At 48.3% G+C, this 12,788-nt stretch overlaps 1 protein-coding gene across 1 annotated transcript in view; it reads right to left on the bottom strand.

Annotated features, from left to right (window-relative positions):
* Positions 1 to 646: 646 nt before the first annotated feature.
* The window catches only part of COL6A3 (collagen type VI alpha 3 chain), a 57,599-nt gene continuing 45,457 nt past the window's right edge, over positions 647 to 12,788 (bottom strand). Inside the window, exons 35-43 of the mRNA XM_054278220.1 lie at positions 11,634 to 12,332; positions 10,444 to 10,546; positions 9,443 to 9,723; positions 7,804 to 8,058; positions 6,265 to 6,339; positions 4,614 to 4,793; positions 4,445 to 4,498; positions 1,514 to 1,684; positions 647 to 1,403 (exon numbers count right to left, since the gene is read on the bottom strand). Of these exons, the coding sequence (XP_054134195.1) occupies positions 1,363 to 1,403; positions 1,514 to 1,684; positions 4,445 to 4,498; positions 4,614 to 4,793; positions 6,265 to 6,339; positions 7,804 to 8,058; positions 9,443 to 9,723; positions 10,444 to 10,546; positions 11,634 to 12,332 (1,859 nt within the window). The 3' untranslated portion in view covers positions 647 to 1,362. The remainder of the gene's footprint in view (positions 1,404 to 1,513; positions 1,685 to 4,444; positions 4,499 to 4,613; positions 4,794 to 6,264; positions 6,340 to 7,803; positions 8,059 to 9,442; positions 9,724 to 10,443; positions 10,547 to 11,633; positions 12,333 to 12,788) is intronic.

The following is a 12,788-nucleotide window of genomic DNA, read 5'->3' on the forward strand; positions in this document are numbered from 1 at the left end:
TGCCTGGGGACAATAACGGAGCCCCCAAAACCCAGAGCTGCCCTGTGCCCTGGGGTGGCCACTTTAATCTGCTTTCTGCTTTCAGGGGGGATTTTTGGAGGGGCAGGGAAATGTGCATTGTTTCTGGAAATTTTATCTTCCTTGGGCGAGTTCAGAGAAGGAGAGGAAGGGTAAAAATCGTGGCTGTGGAAAGCGAAGGAGACAGATGAAAATACTTATGGGATCATTGAGTCACACAAGGGCACCCAGGACTGGCTGAGGCCAAATTGCTAAATGCCATGTCCAGCTCAGTTTAAATATCTTCAGGATGTAGGTTTCACAACCAAGACATCTCTGTTTCCACCTTTTTTCCAAGCTGGAAATCTCCAGGTTGCCAGCAGCCTCTCAGTGCTGTCCCCCTGAATACCCTTACTACATTTATCCTCCCTTTGAGGAACAGTGGGATTTCCCCCCCACCAAAAAATTGCTTTCCAGACCCTGGAAAATTATTCCATTGATGCCCACACTGGTTTTAACAAAGACAAACCCACAAGTTTCTCAAAACCTCCATTAGACTTTATTTAAAAGTTCTTTGTATAGACTTCCTGACACAGAATCCACAATAAAAATAAAACCCCCCCTCCCTCCCACTGCTCCCCCTCCCCAGACTGCTTTGCTTTGTATTTTATAAAACATACAACATCAGAAGAATGCCAGAGGCATCCTACACCACAATTTAAAGATTTGTTAACTGAGGCCTTGGTCCCAGCAGTGCATTTGCATTTGGAAACTTTGCTTCCTTTTCCTTGCTAGTTCAGTTGGCCACATGTGGTACAAATGCATACAAGAGATGTAGTCTGAGACTGAATCCAGCAAAAGGAGAAAAAAAAAAGAGGAAGAGTGGAAATGGAACCAATTTTTTATCAGAATCAGCCACTCTCTTACAAAAAGGCTTCCCCTGTAAAGTTACACTCAGTTATGAGAAGGATAAAAGCAAGCAGGTAACAAGTTGCAGTGAAATTATTATGATTTGATTTTTTTGACTCATTTTGGTGATGCCTTATATAGGCAGACAGCCAGAATTGGGGGGGAAAAAAGGCTAATTTAGAAGACATGTTGAGAGACAATAACAATCTGCACTTGGGTAAATATTTGGCAATGTTGAAGCTATACAATATAACCCGGGCACGTGTAGCACTCAGTCCACAAACAGTTTAGCACCATATTGATAGGTCATGCAGCAAAACCCTCTCCTCGGGGTTTGCCTGGGAGTTAAAAGCATGAAATATTACAGTGCAAGGTTGTCTATACCCTTAGCTTCTATAGGGGCAAGGTGGCAAAGGTGATGCTGTCTCAGAGGTAAGTGTTGGCCGGCCCCTGGCTCTATGTCCCCATCGCTGTCACCGCGCCGGGGTTGATGGCTCCTGGTGAGGAAAGAAGGAACAAATAAAGTTTTGATGCAGGATTTTAAAGGAAGACAAACAGCCAGGAGCAGCAGAGGGGGGATGCCAGGGATGTGGCTGGTCCCTCTTACCAGGGGTGCAGAGTTTTTCACATTCTTTCTGCGTGTTGAACCTGTTGTCGTTGCCGCCGCAGCCGCCGTACCAGAAGCGGGCGCAGCTCTTGGTCTCGGGGTCGTAGTACCACTTGAGCACAAAGTTCCTGCAGGTGCCCTCGTCCTTCTGCAGCCGGCAGACATCCATCACTGTGGGGAAAACCAGGAGCAACAGGGGTCAGTGGCACTCCTGGGTGGAGCACTGCCTTTTCTCAGTGTGTCTGCAGGCTGGGAAAGGGCATCCACAGCTCAGAGTGCGCAGTCTCCTGATTTAGATGACTAAATCCCATCTCCTGCTTTGCAAAGAGAACCTCTTTCCCTGGAGGCCGCCAGTTTGTTTGTCTCCTGTGCTGCTGCCATGCATCCAGGAGTGATGAAGGAGGAGTGATGCATGGCAGTGGTTGCCTGCAAATCCTTTGGATCTGTAGGAAATCAGCTGGCAGTCTCAGAACCGGGAGAGGACTGGCTGGGCTGCAAGGCAAGAAGTACTGGCACCACCAGAATGACTGACTTCACTTAAAAGAGAAATTTTCCGTGTGAAGATGCACCTGGGTGCACCACACTGCATCTTGCATCCCTGGCTGGGTGAGCAGGGGACAAAACAACAGAGCGCTTGGATTGTGGCAAAATGAAATTGCCAGATAATTTTTCAAAAAATTAAAATAAAAAAATATATCAGCCACTGATTTGCCATCAGATCACACACCTCCCTTCACACAGGAAAGGAGAAGGAGTTTATGCCACCTCTGCTCAGCACAGCCTAAACACCACAGATAAGGGGGAGTCAGAAATCAGTATTGACCTTCCAGTTCAGCTTTGCTTTTGGGTTCCTACAGCCTAAAGCTTCCCCACGCCTTGGGCAAGCTCTTTGCCTTTTTTATATTCAGATTTTCTTTTTCCAAAGACATCTCCTTTCTTCCCCACTTTCCAAAACACTGAAATCTAGCAGATGTGAACACAGGAATGACTCTTCCCCAAACGCTGCACAAGAATGAAATCCAAACACTAATCAAAACAGAAGGATTTCTTTTGTGTATATAACCTAATTTGCCCCTATTTCAGTCTGAAATGAAACAAATCTTCCCAAAAATTTTCCAAGAATTGATGGAGAGCAAGAACTGGGGAGTTAAAATGTGTTTTAAGCTGTAGGAGGTTGAAAAGATGGGGAGAGACAGGGTTTTAAGTCATCCCACAGAGAAAATATGTGCCTGGGCTCCTTAGTTACACTTAAGAGTTACTTTTGTCATGGTGAAAAGGTTATTAACAATTAAAAAATAAAACCATAGAACCATTAAGGTTGGAAAAGTCCTCTAAGACCCTTGAGCCCAGCACTGCCAAGCCCACCACTAAACTATGCCTCATGTTCCACATCTACACATGAAAAATTATCTATAAAAAGTCCTTAATTAAAGGGGATCACAGCATTTGAAAGGCTTCCAAAGGGAAATGGGTCTGGTGCACGTTTTTGCACCCAAAGTGCCTTAAAGTTTGGGAGCTCAACTCATTTCTCATTGTTACACCTGCTGAGGACTGAACCCAGAGCCTGAGCACCTCAAAAGCTGAGCTGCCCTGAACTCCTGTGTCCATTTTCCATGTGGATTCCAGCTCTGGCTTTGCAGAAAATGGAAAGGGAATAAAGCTGAACATCCCTCCAGGGCCCCCAGGCTGCTTTCCTTGACTCTGTGCCCAGGGCAGAGCGGTGCCAAAGTGATGAAATATCGCTTCAGCCTCAGAAACAGTTGCTGGAAACATCATCAAAGCATGTGACAGGGATCAGAAGGGGCTGGCCTGTGGGACAGGGCTAGGAGAAACTCCTGCCCTCCAGAGAAATCCTCATCAGGGAGGCTTCCCTGCTCTCCCAGAGTGGAATCCTGCTCTGGAGTGAAGCTGTGTGCTGCTTCCTCTGGCAGCAAAGTGCTCAGACTACAGCCAGAGGAGCCATGGTGCCCATCTGCATCCCCAAAGCACCTTGAAATCCCCTTTGGCCACCCCAGGCATCTCTGTGGCTGGTGGTGGCCGCCTCCTCCTTGCCTGCGCATCTTTGCCAGTGACAAAAATTCCCAAATACATTTAAGGATCCTAAAATGAACCTAAGAAAGGCAAATGAGGAGGAAGGGTCTGTAGTTTGCCTTTTCAAACCCTGCCATGCCACTGCAAGGACTTAAGCCCTGCCTTTAGGCACCAGAGCTGTCTTCACTCCTTGGTTTCCCTCCCAGCTCCACAAAGGGCCCTAAAGCACCTCTGGGAGGGGGAGGCTGCTCTGATAAGGATTTTCTGGGCTCTGTTCCCATCCCAACCCCTTGCTGAACCAACACAGGCGATTTCAAGCCTCTTCTCCCTTCCCAGGTCTTGAAGGGGTTTGCAAACATAATCCCTTAACCTCAGAAAATCCTTGAGGAGAGGAGGGCATCGCCATTTTCCTGCAGGCTCCTCCCTCAGGCTTGGCTTTTCTCTTTTGGAGATGAAGAAAAACGTCTCCATGCAATGCCCAAGCCCCATGGAGTCACTTTCCATCAGGTGTTTTGGTTACAGGCAGAGAAATGTTGGGAATTCTCTGCATTCCAGCAGAGGGGTGGCACTTCTTGGTCACACAGAGATAACACAAACCGGTTTGGGACCGTGCCACGCTCCAGTTCAGCAACCCCAGGTCCCTGGTGAAATCCAGGGAGCTTTGCCACCCAGGCTGTGCCAGCACAGCACATCCTGGTGGGACAACACATATGCAAAGTGACTGGATCATGCAAAGCAGATGGAAGGGCATGGTGGTGTGAAGGAGCAAGTGGAAACTAAATCTGTGCTACTTTTGATGTGGGGTTGGACAGGCTTGGATGCATGCTGTGAAATGGTCAGGGTGGAAGAATGGGTTTGCTTTGTTTGTGATGATTCATTTTTTTTGGGGGGGTGTGTTACCTGATGAGAATCTTTTCTCAAGGGGTGGCTGCTGCATGGCTTTCTCATCTGCTGCTGGAGGAGGAAAAAGCGCACGGGTTTGGATTTTAAATGGTGTTTTCTCTCTGATCCAAGCATCATTTGACAACAGGACAAGATGCAAAAGGGTGAATCCTCATGGGGTACTTACATGGCTTTAAGCATTTGTTATAGCACTCAGCTTCGGTCTCAAATCTATTGGCATTACCTCCACAGCCACCATACCAACCCTGGCTGCAGAACTTGTGTTTGGAGTCAAAGAACCACACAATCTGATAGTCCTTGCACTGCATGCCCATGTCAAAGTCCAGCAAGCAAGGGTCTGGCCAATCTGCATGGCAAAAGGTGCAAAGGTTAAGTGATCCTGAGGGGGTTAAAAGCTGAAAAAGCAAAGAGATTGAAAAGAGGGGGGAAAAAAGGAAAAATAAAGTCTGGTTCAGGACTGGTGGCATTTCCCTCTCATGTGTTTTGCTGGATGCAAACCTTCCTCAGCCTCCAGTTCACTTCTTGCTTTGGTTTTGTCACAGATCCAACCCCCAGATCCTGGGAGCAGCATAGTGGGAGCCTCTTACTCCCCACTGGTGCCCTCACACAAATCCCCCCACCCTCTTTTCAAAGCCCTTTGTCTTGGCGGTGACTTTGAGTCGTTAAGTGTGTTTATCTCTAAAAGCAAGTTGCGCCTGGCATATGTGAAGGCTCCATGAACACTTAAACATATGTTCCTTCCCTGCCCCAAAAATTATAATTTAGGTCCAAATCCCAGAGTTTTGATTAGCTGTGCTGGGCCATCCATGCTATTTTACCCATACAAGGAGGGCAGAGTGTAGGGTTTACTCCAAAATCTCTCTGAAGATTTACACATGGGCGTCTCCTGTGAACTAGAGGAGGCTCAGCTAAACCCATCCCCAATTCCCTGTCCTCTTTAGAGTCTTCATCCCATTAAAAACCTTTGGATGAGCATCCTTGGGGAATGCTCCCCCCAGATCGCTGGCTGCCATAAATCCTCAGGCAGAGGTGTTTGCTGCAAATGGAGCTGAGATGGAGAGGTCTGTGTGGAGGTGCAGAGCAAAGCACTCAGCACATCCCTTTTCCCTGGGGCAGGAGGAGCCCACACACCTGGTTTGCCAAGGGCTGGTGCCAGGGGGTTAAACAAGGGGTTAAACAAAGGCAGGGGGTGCTTGTCACCTGGTGGGGACAAGGGGGGATGAGGGGGATGGCAGTGCCAGGGAGAGGGGCCAAATGAGCAGGAAGGAGCACATGGGAAGGGAAGGATGATGGGTCATGCAGGAAGGAGAAATAAATTGGTCCAGCACAAGCCCTTGGCCCCTCTGCTGCACAAAGCTCCAGTGGTGCCACCAGCCAGGCATGACTGAGATCCATGCTCATCCCACTCAACACCAGCAGCAGCCAGAGCTCCACAGCAGCAGCTCCACAACTCCTGGCTGCATTTCCCTGTGCTCTCAGACCACTCTGTAAAGAAAACGAGCCCCAGCACAAGCAGAATGTCTGAAGGAAAACACGGGAGCGATGATTGCAGAGCCATTGTTGGTGTGGCTGCAGTGGCTGTGCTGCTGGGTGAAGGCTGAGAGCCCTTCCAGGCCCTTGGAGGAGGGGTTGTGGCACTGATGGTGTGTGACAGCACCAGTGTGATCACCTTGGTGTCACCCAAAGCCATGAAGAGAGGCAGAGACCCCACTGCAGGGCTCTGGCCCGTGCTGCCAAGGTGTCACCGGGGCCATGCTCAGATCCCTTGGTGTTAGTGGCACTGTGAGAACCCCAGCCCAGCAATCCCCCCCACTCACCACTCTCAGGCCCTTCCAGTGGCTCAGTGTTGAGCATCATGTTGGCCAGGGACACCTGGGCCTGTGCCTGGGTCTCTGTGGGGAGAGGCAGAGGGTCACTCAGGGGGAAGGAGCAGCAGCAGCACCCTCAGGGCAGTCACAGACAACCCCCAGCCCCAGCTCCAGCACAGGGGCCAGCTCTGGATCTGTTTAGCCCAGCACACACATAGGAGAAATGCTTATTGGAGGCAGCTGATGGGAGGAGCAATTCCCAAATGCCTGGCTGGGCCAGGATGGGATTGTCTTCCCTCCCCAGTGGCTCTGCTTGGGCTCATCCTCGGGGGTCACCACAGAGGAGCATCCTCAGGACCCTATGGGGCTGCTTTGGATGGCCCCACTCACCCCACAGCATTGACAGGAGCTGGATGTGGCCTCTCAGGAGCCACTTTAGCTTTGGTCTCCTGGTCTTGGAGATGGCAGAATAAAAATGGCAACCCCTCATGGAGCCAATCCATGATGGATCTGTAGTCTCTTGTTCCCTCAAGGGCTCTCTGGGAGCGCACCCCTCCCATCAGGTCTCACATCCCTCTATGGTGAGGATTGTCACAGGTGAAAAATATTCCATGGAGGGGTCTGCAGCTACAGGAAGGGCTGGATTTGCTTTTTTTTAGTGTATGATTTGGTTGTGGCTATGAGGGACTCAGTGTCCAGGTCACAGCTTTCCACCAGTGCCTACTCAGTTTATTCCCATTCGAGGTTTGTTCCATGGGAAAAGCAGCATTGGGAGCTCCAATTCAGCACATGCAAATGTTACTTCTACCCACTGATGTCTTTTCTCAACATTTTTGTGGGCATGTTAATTGCTTGTGAAGGTGAGGGACTGGTCCAAACCCACTGAAGCCAGAGGAAAGGCTCTCCATGGGCACTGAAATTGTCTTGGAAGTGCCAGAGGAAGCCAGACACGGCACTGGCAGGACCAGCACAAACTTCACACCACCAAGCCAAGTCACCTCTGTGCCAACTGTATTAAAAAAAACATTGACTGTGTCTTAGACAGCAACTTTTGGCCATGCCAGAGAGTTTGGTGATGGCTGTGCACACATGGAGCTTGGATCCCCAAGGGACCAAACCTTCCCTTTCATCTCCTCTTTGTGGGTTTTTCTGGGTAGTGTGGGAAGCAGATCAGTAGCCATGGAACTGGGTATTAGGAAAGCAGCTTTTCTTGCTTATTTTGAAATCAGGCTGGACTGAGTTTACCAATTTGACTCATTATTAATTGCAGTAGTGCAGGCTGGGCCCCCACCAAGACCTTTTGCACCGATGTACAAACCCTCCAGCACGTAACAAACCCGCTCTGGGACTGCCTTTAATTATCCCACATTCTGTGCTGATTTCACCCCACTGAAGTACAAACTCCCATTTTTCAAAGAAACACATTTGCCATGTTGGGATTGCTAGTACCAACTTATTCCCGATCCCTACATTTTTTTTTCCCCTCCACTTTTTGTGCCCACTTAATGAAACAAAATAAATGCCCACATGTTTCTGAGAGTCACTTACTCGTGCTGAATGACCCTGTGTAGGTTACTTTGTGCTGGGATTTTTGGGAGCCGGTGATGACAACAGCGTATTTCTGCCCGCTCCGGAGCCCCCGGATGACATGCTCAGTGCCGGTCAGGTTTTGCCTCTGCACTAGGGAATGGTCCTGTGCCAGGGTGACAGTGACATCAAAGGTGCTGTGGGGCTCAGGGCTGGCCCAGCGCAGCCTGGCACTGCTCTCAGTGACATCTGAGATCTGGATGTCGTGGGTCTTTGCTGCAGGGCAGAATCAGAATCAGAATCAGAATCAGAATCAGAATGAGAATCAGAATCAATCAGAATCAGATTCAGAAGGGACACCAAGCAGTGAGTGAAGAAGGAAAAGATCTCAAGGAAGAAATGCGTCAGTGCTGCAGAATCTTCTTTCCATGGCAAGTGCAAGCCAGGCTGGCACTTGGCTGTCTCAAATGCCCCTGCAGGGGAGGCTTTGTTTTCCATAGCTCAGATGATTCACCAAGTGGTTTGTTTATCTTTAATAATCTGTTGCAATCTAGCAAATCAAAGCCTTTTTCTTTTTTTTTTTTTTACAAGATTCTCACTGCTTGAAATTCCCAGCACTTTCCCAACTACTGTAAATGTGCCCAGTCAGATCCTTCCTTCTCTAGGGTGCAATGGATTCACTGAGCTGCTGAAGATTTTCAAGCCAAGTCTGCCTAAAGTGAACATAAAATCACAGACTGTTTTGGGTTAGAAAGGGCCTTCAAGACCATCTCCTTCCAACCTCCATGCCATGGGCAGGGACACCTTCCCCTACACCAGATTGCTCCAAGCCCTGGTCTTGAACATTTCCAGGGATGATAACCTTAACAGGTCAAAGAAGTTGTTATGGAAAGGTTTTCCTACTCTGGCAGATCACTGGATGAGACCTTTATAAACACTGTTTGAAGCACTGGTGGGGCAAGAAACACCCAGAAAAGTTTATTCCCCTCAAGCTGATAAAAGCATTAGCCTTGCAAAAGCTGATTGCTTTTATTTATTGCTTTTTGCTTATTATTTATGCAGGGACTTGCCATCAGTGACTGGATGAGCTTCCCTGTGCTTTTTTGATTTTTTGACACATTTTTGAACACAGTTTTTGATCCTCGTCCAGCTAGTACAGATCTGCCTGTACCCCCTTGCAAAAATATCCCTTTTTATGAACTGTGCCCACATGAAAGACTTGGTGTTCCCAAAAAGGTCTCTACACTCATCCCTTGAAATAACTATTCCTGTTAGCTGAGAGTTCAAACCATGCCATTATATGAACTGCCATTATATGGACCACCATTTATAGCAAAACTTGGCCAAGGGGCAATGCTCCAAGGAAATCTTGGAAACAAATGAGCCACACTACAAAGAGAAGCTCTCTGTAGAGGGATGGATTGATCCTGATTGTGTTTTGTCTAGGGACAGTCTGTCCCCCGCCCATTTTGCACAAAATTCCTAATGCAAGTTGGCAATGCCCCAGCACAGACTTCCCGATTTACACCTAAAACCGAAATTTGGCCTCTGGGTGACATTTCCCACAGGAATAATCCTCTCATGGGGAAGAAGAGCCACAGCCTGCTGTGTTTCAGCCTCAAGGGAGGCCCTGCCCACACGGGAAGAGCTGCTCACGTACCGCTGTGTCTCCTCCTGCTGCCGGCCGCGGTGCCTGTGGCGTTGGTGGTGGCAGCCCGGCTGCTGGCTTTGCTGTGGCTGGTGGTGGCACTGGCTGCTCCCTGGGCTGTGGCGTTCCCCTGGGCCACAGAGCTGGCTGGGGTGGTCTCGGGGGCTCTGGCCTGGGCCGTGGTGCTGGCAGGAGTGGTTCTGGTGTGGGCACTCATCTCTGGCTTGATGGTGGCGCTGACCGTGGTGCTGGCAGGGAAGGTGCGGCTGGCGGTCGCGTTGGGAGCCACGAACCTGGGCAGAATTTTGGAAATGGAGATGAGTTGGTGTAAAAACCACTGGCAGGAACCCACCTGAGGTCGAGAGTCTTTGTCAGCTTTATATTTGCCCACAGTGAGTGAAAAGTGCTTAGATCCAAGCAGTGAAATGTGCCCCTAGCAGAGGTGTCCCTGCCCATGGCGAGGGGTTGGAAGATGTTCTTAAAGGTTCCTTCCAACCCAAACTGTTCTGTGATTATTCTGAAAAAAGTGAACTCAGACAGATCTGCAGCATGCCTGATTTCAAGGGGCTTGGCCTTCTAAAGCCAGCACAGCTCTGTGCCACCAGTGAGTCCGGGTGACAACAAGCTTCCACTTCTCTTCAGAAAATATTAGCATGGGTGCTGTGCTGGGTTCTGTGTATGAGATAACCCAGGGCAGCCCAGCCTCTGAAAATAGTGTTTGGAGTAGAAAGCCCCAAATTCATAGTAATTTCTGGAATTTCTGACCTACATGATCAAAGTCAACATATATCTCCTTCATATTTTTAAGCATATATAAATACGGAATTTACCCCAAATTTAAACTTATACATCATCCCTTCTCTATAAGATATCTCTGTTGCTCTTTTGACACAGCACTGGGGGAACCAGTTATATTAATTGAAATACTATTAGAATTATATTAATTAAAAGACAATCCTGATTTTTGAAAGTGAAGTTGCTTTTTCTTTCCTTTTCCCCAAAGCATTACTCACGCTGCTTTCTGCCCAACGAGCACGGGGCCCTGGATTTGCTGACCATTCTGGAGCCACTCACACTGTTTCCTTATCTCTGGAGACAGGTAGAAAGCATATTCACCTGGAGATGGAGAGAGACATTAAATACTGGAGCTGAGGATGGTTCATACCCACCACCAACACATTACATTTATTTCTTCTTAATTAAAAAGAAACAAAAAAGCTAAAACCAAAAAAAAGGAAATTAATTTCCTTTTCTTGCTTGATGTTTGGTTACTGCAACATCCTGGGCTGGGAGATTTGTTATTGCAGTCTACAAACACAAGGGCCTTAACTACAAGAGGGCTGTTTGCCTGAGTCTGTCACTTATAAACACATTTCTTGTAACAGGGGACTTCCAACCACACAGGTAATCAAGAGTTAGAAATTTCCAGGACGGCTGTAAGCAGTAAATGGAAAAAGCAAACTGAGATAACCTAAACATTTATTTCCAGATATTTGCTTTCTATTTAGTGCAAGACATTCCTGAATCTGTGGTATATCAGCCCATTAATCTGGTTTTCAGGAATTTTTGCTAAAAACTAGATTTCCTAAAAAGTTCTACTTCTTATCCTTGCTGGATGGGTGTGTTTAGGATCTGGAGGTCCAGCCAGGGTTCTCTAGATAAGCTGAGATGTAGATTTTCGAGGCACAGTCAGCACATCCCAAATACAGCAGCTTTATTTATCCCTGAGCAAAGAATCCTGTACATCTGGTCCTTAAATCTGCATAGAGCAACTCCAGATCTCAGCCTGAGCCAGCCAAGGGCCTGCTGGACATGATGTTTATGGTAAAGTTGGGAAGAAAGATCTGCTGGGTTTTGAAGGAGCTCCAAGGAAGTGCTGCAGAGGGCCTCAGTGGGATCTGTGTGAGAGGCAAGCCAGGTGGGATGAGATCAGAATCCACAGGTGAGCCCATGGAGACCAGGGCAAAGCACATTGAAGTGCAAACTCTACTTAGTGGATCAACATGGAAGGGGATGGGGAGGCCAGAATGAGCAAAACCCAGACATATTCAAATTGGTAAAGTATGAGTAGCCCAAATTGCACCAAACAGTACAAACCATAAAAAAAAGAGACTAACTTCAGTGGCTCCTACTGCTAAAAACCTTTCAGAGGCCATGTGTTGCCCCTTCCATGACACTTGGGCTGCAAGGATGTTGCACTTACTTCTGATGAAGGATGGCAGCAGTGTCCCAAAACGCAGCAAGGGCTCTTCATGGAGCTCTCCTGGTTTATCAACCAGCTTGAAGAACACGTCGTTGGGCTCGCTGGCGAGGCTGTAGATGTTCTTGGCATTCACCTTCCTGCCAATGCCCAAGATAACAAAGAAGTACCCTTTGCATTTTGCACTGATGACAGCCCTCTGCAGGTGCTCGAGTTCTCTTTTGTTCACTTTTCCAGTCATCATCAGAACGATGACTTTTAGATCCCGAGGGCTTGGCACGCTTTCAAAGACATGAGCGATTGTGTGTTCGATTGCACTTCCCAGAGCCCTCGTGCCATGCAGCTGGGTCATTTGGTTGTGGAGGTAATTAATGATCTTCTCTTTGGATGCATAATCAGTTAGTGAGAACTCAGTTTTCACTGGTGGGAAGCTTGAGTTGATTTCGTGTTCGTAAGGAGCTTGCTGGAGAACGGCCACTCTGGCGTGGTGCTGGGATACTTTTGGCTCTGAGCTGATTTCCAGGTTGGTTACAATGTGGGAAATGTATTTTTTCATCTCGCTGAACTGCAGGGGGGTGGTGGACTCGGAGCTGTCCAGGATGAAGGCTATGTCTGTGTCCACGTCAGTGGGGGCTGCCCTTCTGTCTCGGAAGGAAGGTCTCTGGCCAGTTCCAGCACATCTGGGATCTGGGTCGCACACATCTGGGGAAGAAACACAGGGGGTTGGTTTCACCTGCAGGACCCAAACACAGCCCTCCCTCATCACTGTAAACATCTCCTGTGTCACATGAGATACCATCAAGCCCTGGAAATTCACTGGTCCCATTGCTTGATACCAAAGTAATTTCATGCCACAACACATTCAGTTATGTGTTCAGTATTTTTTTAATGTGCTGCTTTGTCCAAGGGGATCCCTGAAGCACGCTGTCATCTGTGGCATAAGGCCATTTTTAGAGCACTTAGCTATCAGTATTTGGGCTGTAAAAGTGGCAACCAGACAAAAAAGGAGCTTCTCTTTACAAAGTGGAGTACGCCCAGCAAACAGCATTCACAATGCCAATGTTTTCCGCTCAACCCAAGAATCCCTTGTATCCATCAACAGAAGGGCTGACTCCCAAGTTGGGCTTCCCTTCTTACAACCCACTGCTGCCTGGCCAG

Source organism: Melozone crissalis, unplaced genomic scaffold, assembly GCF_028551555.1.
Source record: "Melozone crissalis strain CALT ecotype California unplaced genomic scaffold, PUWL_Pcris_2 ptg000023l_1, whole genome shotgun sequence".
In the NCBI taxonomy this organism is placed as follows: domain Eukaryota; kingdom Metazoa; phylum Chordata; class Aves; order Passeriformes; family Passerellidae; genus Melozone; species Melozone crissalis.